Source organism: Hemibagrus wyckioides, linkage group LG09, assembly GCF_019097595.1.
Source record: "Hemibagrus wyckioides isolate EC202008001 linkage group LG09, SWU_Hwy_1.0, whole genome shotgun sequence".
Lineage (NCBI taxonomy): Eukaryota > Metazoa > Chordata > Actinopteri > Siluriformes > Bagridae > Hemibagrus > Hemibagrus wyckioides.
The window spans coordinates 25,463,983-25,481,919 of NC_080718.1; the positions used below are offsets into that span (position 1 = coordinate 25,463,983).

The 17,937-nt window shown below is 40.8% G+C and overlaps 1 protein-coding gene across 4 annotated transcripts in view; it reads right to left on the reverse strand.

The window, feature by feature from the left end:
• Positions 1 to 17,937, reverse strand: part of abch1 (ATP-binding cassette, sub-family H, member 1) — a 39,177-nt gene that overhangs the window by 10,969 nt on the left and 10,271 nt on the right. For all 4 annotated transcript variants that reach the window (XM_058399613.1, XM_058399614.1, XM_058399616.1 and 1 more), the window contains exons 3-11: positions 13,739 to 13,898; positions 13,357 to 13,511; positions 8,482 to 8,589; positions 6,624 to 6,717; positions 4,599 to 4,673; positions 4,251 to 4,428; positions 4,054 to 4,150; positions 3,786 to 3,954; positions 1,656 to 1,756 (exon numbers count right to left, since the gene is read on the reverse strand). In XM_058399613.1, the coding sequence (XP_058255596.1) occupies positions 1,656 to 1,756; positions 3,786 to 3,954; positions 4,054 to 4,150; positions 4,251 to 4,428; positions 4,599 to 4,673; positions 6,624 to 6,717; positions 8,482 to 8,589; positions 13,357 to 13,511; positions 13,739 to 13,898 (1,137 nt within the window). The remainder of the gene's footprint in view (positions 1 to 1,655; positions 1,757 to 3,785; positions 3,955 to 4,053; positions 4,151 to 4,250; positions 4,429 to 4,598; positions 4,674 to 6,623; positions 6,718 to 8,481; positions 8,590 to 13,356; positions 13,512 to 13,738; positions 13,899 to 17,937) is intronic.

Genomic DNA, 17,937 nt, shown 5'->3' on the forward strand with positions numbered 1-17,937 from the left:
GTAGGTTCAAACTGTAGCTATGCGGCGAATGTTTGCATGCATACACTGATACAAAAGGCCAGTCATTAGACTAGGCTTACATTTAGCCACGCCCACAAATGACTGTAAAAGGCAAAAGCTCACAAAATGATAAAATAACAAAATTGCACATCATAAGTACAGTGTTTTAGTAAAGCAGCTCAGCTTTTTAAAGTTTATTCACCTACATGAACCCATAATCCTTTTATTGGGTGCCATTACTTTTGTCCAAGAGATCCGTTTTGCTTTCATTCAAGTCATTAATATGAAACGACTGGTCATGCTTTACACAGAGATCTCTTGATAGGATAGTTAACTATGTGGTACTTAACACTTAAGTCAATAAACATATAAATAAATTTTAATAGAGTTTAATAAATTTTAATAGAGTTATATTTTAAGGGGTTTCCCATACATGTGCACTCATTCAGTACAAGCCATAATGTGGTGTCTGAGTGGAGAGAGAGAAAGAGCATGAGAGAGCGAGAAAGAGAGAGAGAGAGAGAGAGAGAGATGGGGAGAAAGAGAGAGGGAGAGAGATAGAGAAAGAGAACGAAAGAGATGGGGAGGGAGAGAGAGAGAGAGAGAGAGAGAGAGACAGAGAGGAAGATAGGAATGGAGAGAGAGAGAGAGAGAACGATAGAGATAGGTAGAGAGAGAGAGAGAGAGAGAGAGAGAGAACGATAGAGATGGGGGAGAGAGAGAGAGAGAGAGAGAGAGAGAGCGATAGGGGTGGGGAGAGAGGGGGGGCATGAGGGAGAGAAAGAGAGAGAGAGCATAAGGGAGAGAGAGAGAGAGAGAGAGAGCGAAAGGATGAGAGAGAGGGAGAGAAAGAGAGAGAGAGCATAAGGGGGAGAGAGAGAGAGAGAGAGAGAGCGAAAGGATGAGAGAGAGGGAGAGAGAAAGAGTGAAACAGCATGAGGAAGAAATGATGATGACCAGCACACACAGAGAGAGAGAGAGAGAGAGAGAGAGAAAGAGTGAAACAGCATGAGGAAGAAATGATGATGACCAGCACACACAGACAGAGAGAGAGAGAGAGAGAGAGAGAGACAGGACTGACCTGCTTTTCCTCTTTTTTCACACTGATTCAGACAAGAAGCTATGCAGCCTCTCCCAGCCATTCCCCTGTCCCTCATTCTCTCTCTCTCTCTCTCTCTCTGTGCTAGTCATCATCACCTGACTGTTTGTGTGAGTATTTTTAGAGCGTCAGCAAAACACCTTGTGCAGGTAAACAGTGAGGTTGCAGCAGGTAAACGTCAGGTTTCACGTATTTTCAGACGTCTGCAGCAATTTATTTGTGACTGCTAGGTCATAAACAGCAAACAAACAAATTCCGATTGTTTTTTACGTCTAGGCTGATGCTTTTATGCTTTTAAGTGACTTATGAAGCCGTGGCAGCGTCTGAGCCCGTGCTTTTTCCACAAAGTCCTTGGATTTGATTTCACAACCATTTGACTCGAACAGAATGGGGGGGTGGGTAGCTCAAATGGTTAGGGCTCTGGGCCGTTGACCAGAAAATCGGGGCTGTTGACCAGAATTTCAGGATGTTGAAGTGAATCCATTCCTATGATTTAAACCTTTTATGATTTGTAGCAACCGCATGATTGACAATTCGGTTTCCTTGAAATCCTCACCTCTTAGTCAGGTAGGTGGTGAAGTTCTCACCAAACTCGATGACGCCCCAATACTCCCCGTTACGGATGCCTTCAAAAGCAGCAGAATGGGAGAGGCTCACCTGCAGGGAGGAGAACAAAATTAAAAAAAGTACGTTCCAACAAAAAAAGGTCAAGGCAAACGTCCAACAACTGAACAAAAACAAACAACGGTTAGTTTTAACATGACGTCGATGGTGGATGTCTAGGGAACCAACAAGTCTAACTTGTTACTAATTTGTATTCCAGAAACACTCTTACAACATGATATCAAGTAGGAAGCCATGCAATTAAGAACAAACTATTTCAGACATTTGCCCTTGCTATGACCTTGACCCTGTCTGAATGGGTTCATGTGCTGACTGCAGTCATAACGCTTACAAACATTCAGCCACTATTTCTCATGATATCATGCTAACAGGACTCTTGGACATTTGCATGGACAGACAATCTGATAATGCCTCCATCGCTTGGCAGGCTTCTAAAGGATCTTCTGTATGGTGCTACAGAAACACATTCACCTTAAGATAAGAAGAACGTGAGGCTAAACCTTGAGGATGCTATAGCCATCCTTGACCGGGGGTCCCAGAGAGCGGAATTAACCATACACCCTGGATCAGAAGCATGATATTAATCTTTAATCCAATTTTAATTCAATCATTGTGGTGAAGCTCTTTGTTTCTTAGCTGTTAAGAGGACATGCTAAATCATTATAACCTAAAGTAGATGTCAATAACCGTCGTGGTATGTTGGTTATTCACGTTATAATAAAGTAGTTTTTGGCGTTCTCTCCTGTCGAGAGGAATGCTGGCATGCTGTCTCTCCGCTGTCAATCACTATCCAACTGTGGAAGAGAAAGGACAGCACTTTCCTTCGAGCGTGTTAATTTGCCCTGTGGCACAGCATGAGCAGTTTTTTTGGCTGGCTTTACATCTCATCGGAAGCACTGTCTGGTTAGTGGGAATTGGCAGATGACCAAATTAGGGAGAAAATGCAGGACAAAAACCCTGCTTTCTTCCATTCATTCCTGTTAGAGTGCTCTCAGCTGATACAGCAATTATACACAAGACCAATCCTACACACTATACTGAACAAGCTTTGAACTCTGGGCTACAAAAGAACACATGCCTTTAGATCAAAAATACCCCCGAGTTCCTTCCTTCATTTAAACAGTAAGAGTTTCTTAGAGGTTCCATTTCTCAGTTCCTGAAAGCTCAGGCGTCATGACCAGGCTGTGGACAGAGCTTCAGGTTGATCATCTCTGTACCAGGACACCTGTTCATGCTGTTAACCAGACTGAAGTGAAACTCTTTGAACTTCCTCTACTGAGAGAGGAAGTGAGAATGAGAGATCTGGAGGCTGTATAAAGTTCTATCTATCTATCTATGATATATGGTTGCTATACACTCATCCATCCATCCACTCATACACACATACATAATTTCATATACACATCCATCTGTCCACCTATCCACTCATCCATCCATCGATCTGTCCATCTGCTGACTCATCCATCCATCCATCCATCCATCCACTCATACATGTATCGACTTATCCATTCATCCATCCGTCCCTCTACTGACTCATCCATCCACTCATACATACATCCAATCACCCATCCATCCATCTATTGACTTATCCATCCAACCATCTCTCTGTCCATCAAACTATAAATCCACTCATCCATCCATGCATCTACTGACTCATTCATCTACTCATATATACATCCAATCATCCATCTTTCCACTCATCCATCCATCTGTCCATCTTCTGACTCATCCACTCCTCCATCCATCCATCCACTCATATATACATCCACTCATCCATCCATGTATCCATCTATCCTTCCAGTCATCTGCTTATCCATCCATCCATCCACCCATCCTAGAGGATTTATGAATAATAAATAGATGAATAGAGTTAATAATTCTATAGTTAATTATTAATATACATGGCAAACTGTTCACTATTTTCAGTTATTACTTTAACTAAGAACTCATTTTAGCATGTATCTAATTAGCATTGAATCTACTGAATCTATATAAATTTCCTAAACCAGTGTGATCATGATTCATGTTGCGCTGTGATATATTTCGAACCATCTGCTGTTACCTGGTTGATGCTGGTGTTGTCGAGGAAAGAGAGAAGAGAGCGGCTGTAGGCACTCGAGCTGGTCTCGTTGTTGACCACAGCCACCTCGATGCCTTTTGGATCGCCGCCGATACACAAACACATCAGACAGATCTGAATCACAGGCAGCAGGAACTGAAAACACAGTGAACTGCGTGCAGAGAAAAATACAGAAACTACTTTAGAGAGACATGGACACTAAAATCTATCAGATATCAATATATCAGCAGTTAATGATTGCAGTAATTACCCTGGGTTTCTCCTCATTCGCACCATTGTCTTGATCGTCAATGCTACAATATTTCGACATTTTGGAATGACGTGCCTGGCTCTCACCTTCCACTCCGCTGGGTACACACACACACACACACACACACACACATAAACACACACATCCACGCAACAGCACAGTGTAATGTCTAAATAATGCTAGTTCCAGTGTTTAACCTTTAAGCTTTGGAATGTCTGATGGTGTTGATATATCCTTCCCCAAAATAGGCTCTCTGCACTCGTCCTTCAGGCTGTCTGGAGACACACTTTCACCGTGATCAGGAAACTGAGGACTGTCCTGGGATCCCACTTGGTCCGAGTCCTCACACAGCTGGAGAAAAGCACTCTCCAGGGTCTGTAGTGTATGTACACAAACACACCAGCACACACAAACGTACATACCACAATACACCAAATACTTATAATAAACTATATTCATACTATTGTCAATTTTTCCTAACCTAAATGGTAGTGTAGTGTATGCATATGTTTGTGTGTGTGTGTGTGTTATGAGGATGAACTCACGGCTGCGTTGTGCTGCTTTATGATCTCTTCTGGATTGGCTTCAGCCAGCAGCCTTCCGTTCCTCATTAACCCCACCTAGGCATGATTTAACACCATCATTAGCTGCATTAGTGCAGTGGGAATTGAAAGACACAACTGGTATAACATTAGTAACAGTTAGTAACAGCACAAGCCCAAGTGTCACAAATTACACTGAGCAGCCATGAAGTGAATAAGACTGATGATCTCCTCATCATGGCACCTGTTAGTGGGTGGGATATATTAGGCAGCAAGTCAACATTTTGTCCTCAAAGTTGATGTGTTAGAAGCAGGAAAAATGGACAAGCGTAAGGATTTGAGCGAGTTTGACGAAGGGCCAAATTGTGATGGCTAGACCACTGGATCAGAGCATCTCCAAAACTGCAGCTCTTGTGGGGTGTTCCCGGTCTGCAGTGGTCAGTATCTATCAAAAGTTCCGGTAGCCAGGTGATGGAATAAACCTTTGTTGATGGTCCAAACATCTGAGTCATTGTCTTACTTCTCCTTAACACTATTTGAGCTTGATGATATACTTAAAACATTAAAAAACTACACATTTAGTGACTACAAACAAATGCTTCTGTGCATTCAGCTCAGCAGACAATTCTGTACTTTCTACATTGGTTAGGTGTGTATTGTTTGTGTCATGCATGGACAGATTTCTCCACAAGACACAAATGCAAGCTATGACTCAAAGGGGTCATAAAGTAAAGTGTGCACATCATGTGTGAAGCCACATGTGCGTCACTGCTGCTTTAAGTGCAAGAGTTTATGCAAAAAATAAAACAGGTCAAAAGGGGGGATCTTTCCCTTCACGCTATGTGACCCATTATCTCTATCATCAGAAGTGACACACACGGCTAATGTCTTTGTGTTGTGACTAAAAAAAAAGAGTCATAATTCTTCACAGTGTGGAAAAACTAGACATCATTGATGTTTCACATAGGCATCTACAGATTTATGAGTGTCTAGGAAACCTTACAAAAACAAAATAGCTATCATTTCACGTTTTTTGGAACTTCAGACACCATGATCTTCTAGATACAAACAAACAGGGTGAAATTGATTGTTATCAGCAGTCCTTATTTTCTATCCCCTGTGGTCTTGTGATAGGAATATATTGGCGAGAATCGAGGGTAAGTTGTACAAGACAGTGGTGAGACCAGCCATGCTGTATGGTTTAGAGGCAGTGTCACTGAGGAAGAGACAGGAGTCAGAGCTGGAGGTAGCAGAGCTGAAGATGTTGAGGTTGGACAGGATCAGGAACGAGTACATCAGGGGGACGGCTCACGTTGGACGTTTGGGGGGACAAAGTTAGGGAGGCCAGATTAAGATGGTTTGGACATGTTTAGAGGAAGGAGAATGAGTATATCTTTAGGAGAATGTTGGACATGGAGCTGCCAGGCAGGAGGAAAAGAGGAAAGCCAAAGAGGAGGTATATGGATGGAATAAATGAGAATATAAAGCTAGTGGCTGCAAGTGTTGAGGATGCAGAAGATAGGGATAGGTGGAGAGAGATGATTTGCTGTGGCCACCCCTGAAGGGAAAAGCCGAAAGACGAAGAAGAAGATTTTAAAAGGAATGGTCTTGACACTATTGAGATCCTCTCATATCTATACATCTACTCTGGAAATTCTGGGAATGACGAAGACAGGAACTGTGCACAGAGTATTTTATTAACCTGAATAGGATGTTCAGAATTAAAACACACACACATATTATAGTAAGCTTTTCCCACATAACTATCTCGTTATCTCAAACGAGGGCCTGAATGACAGGTTTTAGTCAGGCCAAGTTTGTGCTTTCAGACTATTATTTAAGACAGAAGGCAGGTCGAGGTCAAGTCCATAAATCAGCTGCGTGAACCAAAAGTTCATCGAGTTCATCATGCAGTCTGGAATGGAATAGTATCATGTGGAATCGGATCTGAGAATCAGGAATCAAACTTAACCACATCTCCTGTTTTATTTGATGAACAGACATAGAGTGTGTACTGTATAATCTCACCATGTTGGCTTGTCTGGCCTCCTCTATGTAGTGCGTGGTGATGATGACAGACACCTGCCCTCCTTTCACAATCTGCACCAGGTGCTGCCATATTCTGTAAACATCAGACAAGCGCATTTCAGGTGATGTACAGTAACACAATATAGCACTAAAATCTAGTCTTTTCTGCTTCTTTCTGCTAAATAATATCTATAACATGAAACAGCAAAATGATGTGGCCTGATAAAAGTTTCTGTTACCACATCAATGATGATTATTTACCTGTAACAGCTTCCTGAAGTGCTTTATTTCTTTTACCACATATTTTTATTAAGAATACAATTTTTATGAATACATATTTAAAATATTTTTCAAATTGTTTTAGTAATCAGTAAATCTATTTTTTTTATTTTTTTTAAACATTTTTTATTTTTATTTATTAATTTTTTTATTGCTCATTTTTTTTTAATGGTATTCTTTTTGTCATACTTTTTAATGCATCAGCATTACATTTTATACTGTGAAACATCCAGGAAACTTCAGAACTCCATCCAGACGTTCAGTCCTGCTAGCAGCTAGCAGCCAAAACCAGACATTACCCTGAGGTTAAATAATACAAAAACATCCTGAATAACATATTTAAAACAGCAAGTTAATATAAACCGGAGCAGAAGTTCCACACAATGAACCAGCCAATCAGAGCGGAAAATTCCCCAGCGCTGTGGTCAAAACTTTCACTGAATTAATGATGTGCCTTTGTCCAAAATGGACAAAAGGACCTTTGAAGGCAGTTTCGCTTATGTATGTTATGTATAGCTTCATAAGGTGACTGACTTCATTTCAGGATCACAGACGCCAACAAAAAGCTAGGTATCGTCTGTCTGAATGAAATAAAGGAAGTGATTTTTCATCAGTAGCACCTATATAATAATAGAAACCACGGAGTGTTTTACTTATTATGTCTAAATTCCAGTATAGTTATTCTGATAATAGTCAGAGAGCCGTAGCATTTTTCTGATGTAGACATAAAACAGCTAAAGCTTTGCTGCAACTTTAAAACACTTGCTAAAGGTATTTACTGTAAAAGTGTCCTTTCTGTGGCATGCACATTAGCATGTGGTTGGATGTACTAAAACACACCTTTACAATATGGTCAGTTATTGAAAAAATAAATTCTGTCACCCTTTAGTGCATGTTTTTTCAGTGCAACTTATTTTATGATATTTTATTAAGTCTTAAATGTCATTCCGATGTTAGCTATCTGCCCAAATGTGTGTGTTTTGAGCATTGTGATTCATCGTACAACAGCACAAGGGCAAAAATCTAAAACAATCCCAGTTACTGTAATGTGTTACAACAGTTTTAAAAAAAGAAATTAGGTGTTGGTGAGTTTGTGGTCACGAGAATGACTGAGTAAGGGAGTTCTTGAGTTTCAGGGCCAGAGAGGATTAATGCAAGGATTGTACAAGCTACTCGACTGAAGTATGCCCAAAAGTGTGTGTGTGTGCGTGTGTATTTGGACCATTTGTTTAAGAATTTGTTTAAGAATTTGTTTAAGCTAATAAAAAAGAAATTCATTTACAGAGCAAAAAAGGAGAACAGAGAAAACACCTATTGTGTGTTTGTTACAGAAGGTCAGGGCTCTAAAGCTGACTAACAGGTGTTTTCAGACATGAGGGTGTAAATGTATTTAGCGGGAGAGGGAAGCACAAGTGGTGTAAACTTCTCTGTGTTATTGATTTAGAATGTAGTGCAAGGTTCAGGCAAGGTTCACACGCTGAGCAAGGGTGAGAACAGGGAAGTCAGGTCTAGAAGCTTTTATTGGAAAGCTGAGAGAGAGAGAGAGAGAGAGAGAGGGGAATAAAGAACGAGTGCGTACTTGGCTCGTAGAACAGGATCCACTCCTACTGTGGGCTCGTCGAGGATGAGGAGTTGAGGGTTCTGAAGAAGAGCAGCACCGAGTGAAACACGGCGTCGCTGGCCGCCACTGCAAATAAACAAAAAACAACTAGTCAGTAACTCATAAACACACTACTAATTTATACATACGAGCCATAAACACAATAATGACCAACCAGTAATAACACTTTAGGATCCGAAAACCAAACAGAAACCAACAATTATCAACAAATAAACAAACATACGTTTTTAGCAATCAAGCAAACAATTTTAAAAATATAACCATGAAATATAAACCAACCAAGGAATAACAAAACATAATTATCAATAAACAAAAAATAATTATGCGGAAATTAATTTATATACAAAATATCAACAGAAACCAACTGAGTTCAGTGAGAAATTAAACAAAGAATTAACAATCCTTTAACACCCACAATACAAACAGTCCCAAAACCAATAACCAATGATCACCAAGAATACACAAATATCAATTAATAACCAAGCAAAAATCAACCAAATATCAAATAATTTCCAACAAACCACCAGTGACAACCAGGAACCAGAGCTAAAAACCAAATGCCCACAAAAACAACAACAACTAACTCTCAACAAACCATTATTGTTCAACAAGAATACATAACTATCAAACAATTACCAAGCAAAAATCAACCAAATATTGAATAATTCTCAACAAAGTGCCAATGATCAAAAATATGGAACTAAAAACCAATTTCCAACCAACTAATTATCAACAAAACACCAATGATCAACAAGAACAAGGATCTATCAACCAATTATCAACCAAAATATCAAATAATTTCCAACAAATGACCAATGAATTAACAGACAATTATCGGCACAGATTAACACATCATCCACTGACCAAATACACAATACACTAGTGAAGAAATATCAAACAACTGATGGTCACACCTCAGTAAAATAATTCTTATAAATAAACCGTTAATTATCAATGAACCACCAGCCATAAACACTATCACTAAGCAAAACAATCATCAAAATAACAGCAAAAAACTTCACTAATCCACAAAAAACAACTAACCCTCACCACAAATCACCAAGAATACTGAACTATCAACTGATTGCCAACTCAAAATCAACCAAATATTGTATAATTGTCAACAAAGTGCCAATGATCACCAAGAATATGGAAACAACAACCAATTATCAACCATAAATCAACTAATTATCAACAAAACACTAAAGATCAAGAAAATCAAGATCAAGAAATCAGATGAAATCAGAAAAATATGGAACTAAAAACCAATTAAAAATCAACTAATTGTCAACGAAAACACCAATGATCACCAAGAATAAGGATCTATCAACCAAGAATACTAACAAATCAGAACATTAGCAGCACAGATAAACACACCATCCAATGACCAAATACACAATACATTTGCAAAGAAATATCAAAACAAGTGAAAGAATTCTTAGAAATAAACCATTAATTATCAAAAACCACCAGCCATAAACACTATAACTAAACAAAACAATCAGCAGAATAGCAGCACCCAGTTACTAAGCCATAAACAACCAATTCACAGTTAAAAGCCCAACACAATTAACACTAAATATCCAACACCACCAAATATTCATCTGTCACACCCACCCTGTCCTGATTTCTTCACCATGCTTCTAACATATCCAGTGTTTTCTTTCTCCTGCTGCCATTATTTCTTCTCGCCTCTTGCTTGTTCCCTTCATTAGCAGGGATCTCATCTGTGTTTTTGGGTATCATTGTTGTTTCTCGGCTTTGTTTCTCAGCCTGCTTGACCTAGTTCTGGATTATTTGCCCTGGATAACTCTCTCTGCCCGTATTACTGCCCTTGGATTATTATTATTAATAATAATATTATTCTTACAAGCATTGACATATCTTTAATTAACATGCTTAATAAATAGGAACAAAACAACTGACTATGATATGTTTCAAATCAATTTGCATAACTGATTGTATTACAGACTTTTATTTGCTAGCAAAAACCTGACTAAACCACTTTAGAAACTAGGTCACAGGGAGAGCATGGCATGAAAAACAACCACAATGTGTCTTTGTTCTCAGTTTGCTGTTTCTAAATATGGTGACATGTTTAGAAGGGATTTACAGTACCATACCACTGACTTATACAGTGAAAAAGCTTTGGGATGGAAAATATATCTCTGATATTTTAAAAAACAACACACACACACAGTCCTCAGTAAAAGTCAGAAGACAATTGAACACACCTTGCTGTGGTGCTCTGGTGTTGTAGCAGAGCTTGATAAACTGGATTAGGTGTGGAAGTGTAGCATTAATTTAAGAATTAAGAATAGAAACAGTTAAAGATAACAGTCTTTATCTACAAATGTTGCATGCTGAATGAAGAACAGTGTAGTTTAGCTTTGGATTAAAATTTTGGTAATATTTGTGCACTATAAAGCTCCAGCTTGGACTAAAACCATGCATAATAATGAGAGACCAAAAAGTAAAGTGCGTTCTGCCCCCTTCCGCATACATAAGCTCATAGACGCCCATGATTGGCTAGTGCCGTTGTGATTTGGTCTTTTCCACTGGTGGAACATTTGTGCATTAGAAAGCCTCGGTCAGGACAAATGATGCATAATAATTAGGGATAAAAGTAAACAATTCAGTATGAATCTCAAACACATAGAGGATATAGGACTCGGCCCTCTTCCAAATACATAAGCTCACAGATGGCCATGATTGGTTAGTGTTGTTATGACTTGGCCTTTTCCACTGGTTTAACATTTGTGCATTAGAAATCCCCAGTCAGGACAAACAATGATGGACAAAAAGTAAACAATTCAATCAATATGAATCTTGAACACTTGGAGGAAAGAGCTCTCTACCCTCTTCCACATACACAAGCTCATAGACGCTTATGATTGGCCAGTGTCTTTGTGATTTGGCCTTTTCCACTGGTGGAACATTTGTGCATTATAACACCCCAGTCAGGACAAACCATGATGGACAAAAAGTAAATTCGATCAATTTGAGTCTCGAACAGAGCTCTCTGCCCTCTTCCACGTACATAAGCTCAAAGACGGCCATGATTGGCTAGTGCCTTTGTGATTAACAGTGAAGACAGCCTATACCTTTGCCTATGCCAGTACATTTGCTTCCCACAGAGAGCATGGCCAGTTTAACCCCCTTGTCTCTCAGCCATGGATGGATGTGGCATTATGATTCCAACTCCATGAATGTTTTTCACTTGGGCCATTCAAAAACCTAATAGTGAATGGCATACCTTTTCTGGTTTGTTTTCAGCACGAAACAAACCAATCATAAGTGTCTGTGAGTTCATATATTCGGAAGAAGATAGATAGCGCTTTGCTCTGAGTGTTACTCTTGGCTTCCTGTGTCTCAGAGGGAGTATAGCTGATAGGAGGAGAACTAGCCAGTGGATGGCAACTGGCCATTATGTTGCTGTTGTTGTCCTTTTCTTTGTTCAGCATCGCCACAGTGGATCATCCATCCATCCATTTTCTATACCCGCTTTATTCCTAATTAGGGTCACGGGGGTCTGCTGGAGCCTATCCCAGCACACATTGGGTAGAAAGGCAGGGGTACACCCTGGACAGGTCGCCAGTCCATCACAGGGCCACATATAGACAGACAAACACACACACTCACACTCACTCCTATGGGCAATTCAGAATTACCAATCAACCTAATGTACATGTTTTTGGACTGTGGGAGGAAACCGGACTACCGCAGGCACAGGGAGAACATGCAACCTCCACACACAAAGGCCCCTGCCTGTTCCAACCCGGGAGCTACTTGCTGCGAGGCAACAGTGCTAACCACTATGCACCATGCTGCCCACGGTGGATCATCTGATCCGCATATTTGATTTGACACAGGTTTCATGCATGATGCTGTTTCTGACGCGACCCTCGCAAATCTGACTTGTTTCTGATGAACATGACTCTGAGTCTTTGTAGATTCCGAGCCTTGGATTAGCCAAAATAAAGATTTTGCATATGCGGTTGAGCCTCACCCACAGTCTCCTGTGTATTTGAGGAACTTTCAGATTCAGGTTTGCATTGTTGTGGTCACGTAAAAGTCACTGAAAAATCCTGGTTGTACAAATAGCACTGGAGCAGCCATGCAAGTTCTTCACAACTTACAACACTTCAACTGTTTACTCCATTCCTATAATCTGCTTATTTCATTCCTATTTATTCTGTTGTTGTTCACTTTTATTCTGTTGTTACATATTATATAATTGATAGTCAAGTTTAGATTATATTTTGTGTTATATTCCGATACTCTTCGTATACTTGATGGAAACTAATAAACTTCAAACAAAAGAGGCAGTCACACAATATGGCCTACTTTCTTTCTCTATTCCTTTCTTCACCTCTTTATGTCTCTTCCACTCTCTCAATTTAAAGAGGATTGCAGAAATATTGGCAAACCCTGTAGTAAAATTATCACAAATTTCAGCAAAATTATCACAAGGCCTCCTGGTGGTCCAGCATCAGGATCCTGCGCTCTCATTGCTGCTACCCGGGTTTGATTCCCGGGCAGGGCGCTAACCCAGCCACTGAAGAGTTAACTCTCAGTGCCGGTCCCAAGCCCGGATTAAATTGGAGGGTAGTGTCAGGAAGGGCATCCGATGTAAAACCTGTGCCAAATCAAAACATGTGGACCAAATGATCTGCTGTGGCGAGCCCAAACAGGGAGCAGCCGAAAAAACAACAACAAAATTATCCAAAAATTACACCAAGACTCACTGGAGCTACACCTGAGCTTCATAATCACTCACTTCCACACGGCAAACTGAACCGAAATGAATCTGAATCGATGAATCGTTTGCACCTGAGGTTTCTGACGAGGCTGTTCTTCTGTGGCAGGTTCAAAAATTCGATGAGGAACTTCATGCGCTCCTGAGTCTCTTGGGATGAGAGGCCGTGGATTCGGCCAAAGAACCAGAGCGTGTCGCTGATGGTGAACTCGTTATACAGCGCTATGTCCTGCCATGAAGGAGACAAATGGACACATATGCTGGTTACAACACACACACACACAAACACACACACTTAACTTGTTATATACTGTAGTAAAGCTAATGATGTATTATATTTTTTTCTCCACAAAATGTATTTGCATTAGCTTCTAAAGCAAAACAAGCTCCATGGAAATAAACAATAAGGCATTAAAAAGAGAGGTGTGTATTTATTTCATGTAGTTAGTATCTCACCTGTGGCATGTATCCCACCATCCTTCCCGGCACCTCGTGTCCAGGGAACGCCGGCGGCTTCCCGAGCACGCTGATGTGACCTCGAGAGATCTTCAAAGTTCCCACGATGCACTTCAGCAGAGTGGTTTTCCCGCAGCCGCTCGGGCCCAGCAAACCGTAACTGATGGACACAGCAAACAAGTTGGTATCAAAATTAACCTCATATTAATGATTGATTGGTTTATTGGTAAAAATGTAAAGATATGGTCATGAATTTCTCTTTTCTGCAACATCAGAGCTTTTATTTATTTATTTTTTGACTCAAGTCTGATCTCCACCCCTGTATTGTCATGGGTTTATTTCCCTATTTTATTTTGTTTATGAGGTTAAGGTTCCCTTCTGAGCCTAGTTCCTCTCAAGGTTTCTTCCTCATATCATCACAGGGAGTTTTTCCTTGCTGTCGTCGCCGGAGCTTGTTCATTAGGGATAAAATAGGGATAAAATAGTTTAATAATTTAATTTTTTTTCCCCCTTTCTCTGTTTCTCTGCTTTGTGGCAATATCCATTGTAAAAGGCGCTATACAAATAAAATTAAATAAAATTAAATAAAATGATTTGATTTGTTTCCAGAGCTTTTAACTGGCAAATATAAATTTATTAATATTATTATTATTAAATTTAAAATACTATTACTATTACTAATACTGTACTATTTAAATTGCAAAAAAACACTCCTCATGATTTATAGCACTGGCATTGCCTGTATCTTGGCACATGCTGGTTGTAAATAATAAAAAGCATTATGTTACGGTCATGTGACCATAGATAAGATGATGAATTTATATGATAGCGAATTCTCCAAAGAGAGAATCCGATCCGCTTCAACACCGAGTAGATCCTAATCACAGCAGCGGAAGTGAAAACAGCCTGGACCGCAATGTCCAGTTTTAGATGTTAGATGTCTTGTGATTAGGACGCATGGTGGTGAACAGCGCTATATAAACCTGCAGGATGTTTATAAACAGACACCAGCATGGAGAAGAGAGACGCTACATGAGTGTGCACACGTGTCTATGCGTGCATGTTTTTCTGTTTCCATGCAGATGTGGTCTGACCAGTAGACAAGTTTGAGGAACGTGTGAGATGCTGACGTGTGTGTGTGTGCGTGTGTGTGTGTTAGTGAGGGTTAGATGAGTAGCGAATGGTGCCTGGAGCTATACACTGATTAAACATTAGATAGTGATAGATAAGTGTCTGAGGAGAGAGAGAGAGAGAGAGAGAGAGAGAGAGTGTGTGTGTGTGTGTGTATAGTCCGTGTGTACACACACACAGACACACAGGAGTCTGTTTTAAATGTGTAGGAGTTTTAGTGTGTGTGTGTGTGTGTAAAACTACATGAGCTACACACACACACTCCTCAGACATACTTCTGTGTGTGTGTGTGTATGTGTGTGTGTGTTAAAAAAACCAAAACAACAAAAAAGAGAGGGGGGTGGCTCAAGAGGGGCAGTGGTGGTTCAGGTGGGGCAGTGGTGGTTCAGGTGGGGCAGTGGTGGTTCAAGTGGGGCAGTGGTGGTTCAAGTGGGGCAGTGGTGGTTCAAGTGGGCCAGTGGTGGTTCAGGTGGGGCAGTGGTGGTTCAGGTGGGGCAGTGGTGGTTCAAGTGGGGCAGTGGTGGTTCAAGTGGGCCAGTGGTGGTGGTTCAGGTGGGGCAGTGGTGGTTCAAGTGGGCCAGTGGTGGTGGTTCAGGTGGGGCAGTGGTGGTTCAAGAGGGACAGTAGTGGTGGTTCAAGAGGGACAGTAGTGGTGGTTCAGGTGGGGCAGTGGTGGTTCAAGAGGGACAGTAGTGGTGGTTCAAGAGGGACAGTAGTGGTGGTTCAGGTGGGGCAGTGGTGGTTCAAGAGGGACAGTAGTGGTGGTTCAGGTGGGGCAGTGGTGGTTCAAGTGGGCCAGTGGTGGTGGTTCAGGTGGGGCAGTGGTGGTTCAAGAGGGGCAGTAGTGGTTCAAGAGGGACAGTAGTGGTTCAAGAGGGACAGTAGTGGTGGTTCAAGTAAGGCAGTGGTGGTTCAAGAGGGACAGTAGTGGTGGTTCAAGTAAGGCAGTGGTGGTTCAAGAGGGACAGTAGTGGTGGTTCAAGAGGGACAGTAGTGGTGGTTCAAGTAAGGCAGTGGTGGTTCAAGAGGGACAGTAGTGGTGGTTCAAGAGGGACAGTAGTGGTGGTTCAAGAGGGACAGTAGTGGTGGTTCAAGTAAGGCAGTGGTGGTTCAAGAGGGACAGTAGTGGTGGTTCAAGAGGGACAGTAGTGGTGGTTCAAGTAAGGCAGTGGTGGTTCAAGAGGGACAGTAGTGGTGGTTCAAGAGGGACAGTAGTGGTGGTTCAAGTAAGGCAGTGGTGGTTCAAGAGGGACAGTAGTGGTGGTTCAAGAGGGACAGTAGTGGTGGTTCAAGAGGGACAGTAGTGGTGGTTCAAGAGGGACAGTAGTGGTGGTTCAAGTAAGGCAGTGGTGGCCATCGACTCCCTTCAGTACGTGAAATGTCTACTATTCTTTCTTTAGTCTATTGCAGTAATTTGATGATCCAATTACGCTTAATTCGTCCAAGAACATTATTATTTAGTTATTACAAATAATTGGCCATTGTTGAAGGCCTGTTCATGCGATGTAGTGACTGGTAAAGTAATTTAATACTCTTCAGTAGGTAGGGCAATAATTAAGTTGTCTGGTCACATATACATTACTGCACAGTGAAATTCTTTCTTTACATATCCCATCCTTGGGGGTTGGGGTCAGAGCGAAGGATCAGCCATGATACAGCGCCCCTGGAGCAGGGTGGGTTGGGGGCCTTGCTCAAGGGCCCAAAGGTGGCAGCTTGGCGATGCTGGGGCTTGAACCCTGATCTTCTGATCAACAACCCAGAGCCTTAACCACTAGAGCTACCACCATACCTTGCTAAGTCCTGACAGTAGTACGGTGGCCGTCAAGTACAAAACAAAATAACAAATCAGAAAACGAAACCGTAAACACAAGGACAATTCAGACAAACCGGAAAAGGTAGGTATAGTTTGTGAATGGAATTCTTACATCTGATTGGACGAGACATCTGTCACTCAGGATATACAAGATGTCCAGCAGGCTGCAGCAATAGAAAGTGGATTGGTGTGTGTATGAACGCAGCTCTGCTCTTACATCCTTTAATCTGGAATAGTTTTGTCTTTAAAACATGCCTGTGTTCTTTAGGTGTGTTTTTAGAGAAAGCTAATCTTTATGCCATGATGCGCTATCAGTATATCCAAAATCACGGCATATGAAGGTCCTTCCTCAAAGTAGCGCTGAATGAATTCCATTTTCTTATAAAGATAAATATATATGTTTGTTATTTTCTTTAAAAGATTTAAAGTTGCACTATGGGGAAAAAATGGTTTAAAGTGAATGCAGAACTCCACACATGTACAAGAAATAAAGTTAGATACACAATTTCCTACTGCCTGTATATCCTGAGTGACAGATGCCTCGTCCAATCAGAGGGAAGAATTCCATTCACAAACTATACCTACTTTTTTCCACTTTGTCTGAATTATCCTTGTGTTTTTGGATTTGTTATTGTGTTTTAATGTAAAAAAATGTGCATAAAAAGTTGAAAAATCTATTAATGAGCACAACAGAGCTTCTTTTTATTCCTGAATTTTTCCACCTGAAGAAGACATCAGGTAACTTATAAACAAGTGATGTTATTTATACAAGACTTGATTATAGGTTATTGAAGCTTGGATTAAAACACATTCAATTCAGGTGATAAATAAACGTTACATAGACATTAGTGTGTCATTAGATTCATCTCTTCCTGATCTGGAAATGTCTTCCCAATGGCGTATCAGCAGATACAATTAGATATCAGATATGTCTCTGATAGTCCTGAGAAACATAAAGTGCTTTTTATACATGGAAAGGTGAAACCTGGCTTTTGTGGATCTGGAGGATAAAGTTAGGGTCAGGTTTAGAAATTATATAGGAGGAAATTGTTATACATACAATTATATCTTGACAGAGGGAGAGAGAGAGAGAGAAAGACAGAAAGAGAGAGAGAGAGGGAGAGAGAGAGATTGTGTGTGTGCGTGCACTTGTGTGAGCAAGAGAGAGAGAGAGAGAGAGAGAGAGAGAGAGAGATGGTGTGTGTGTGTGTGTGTGTGTACGCGCACTGGTGTGAGTGAGAGAGAGAGAAAGAGT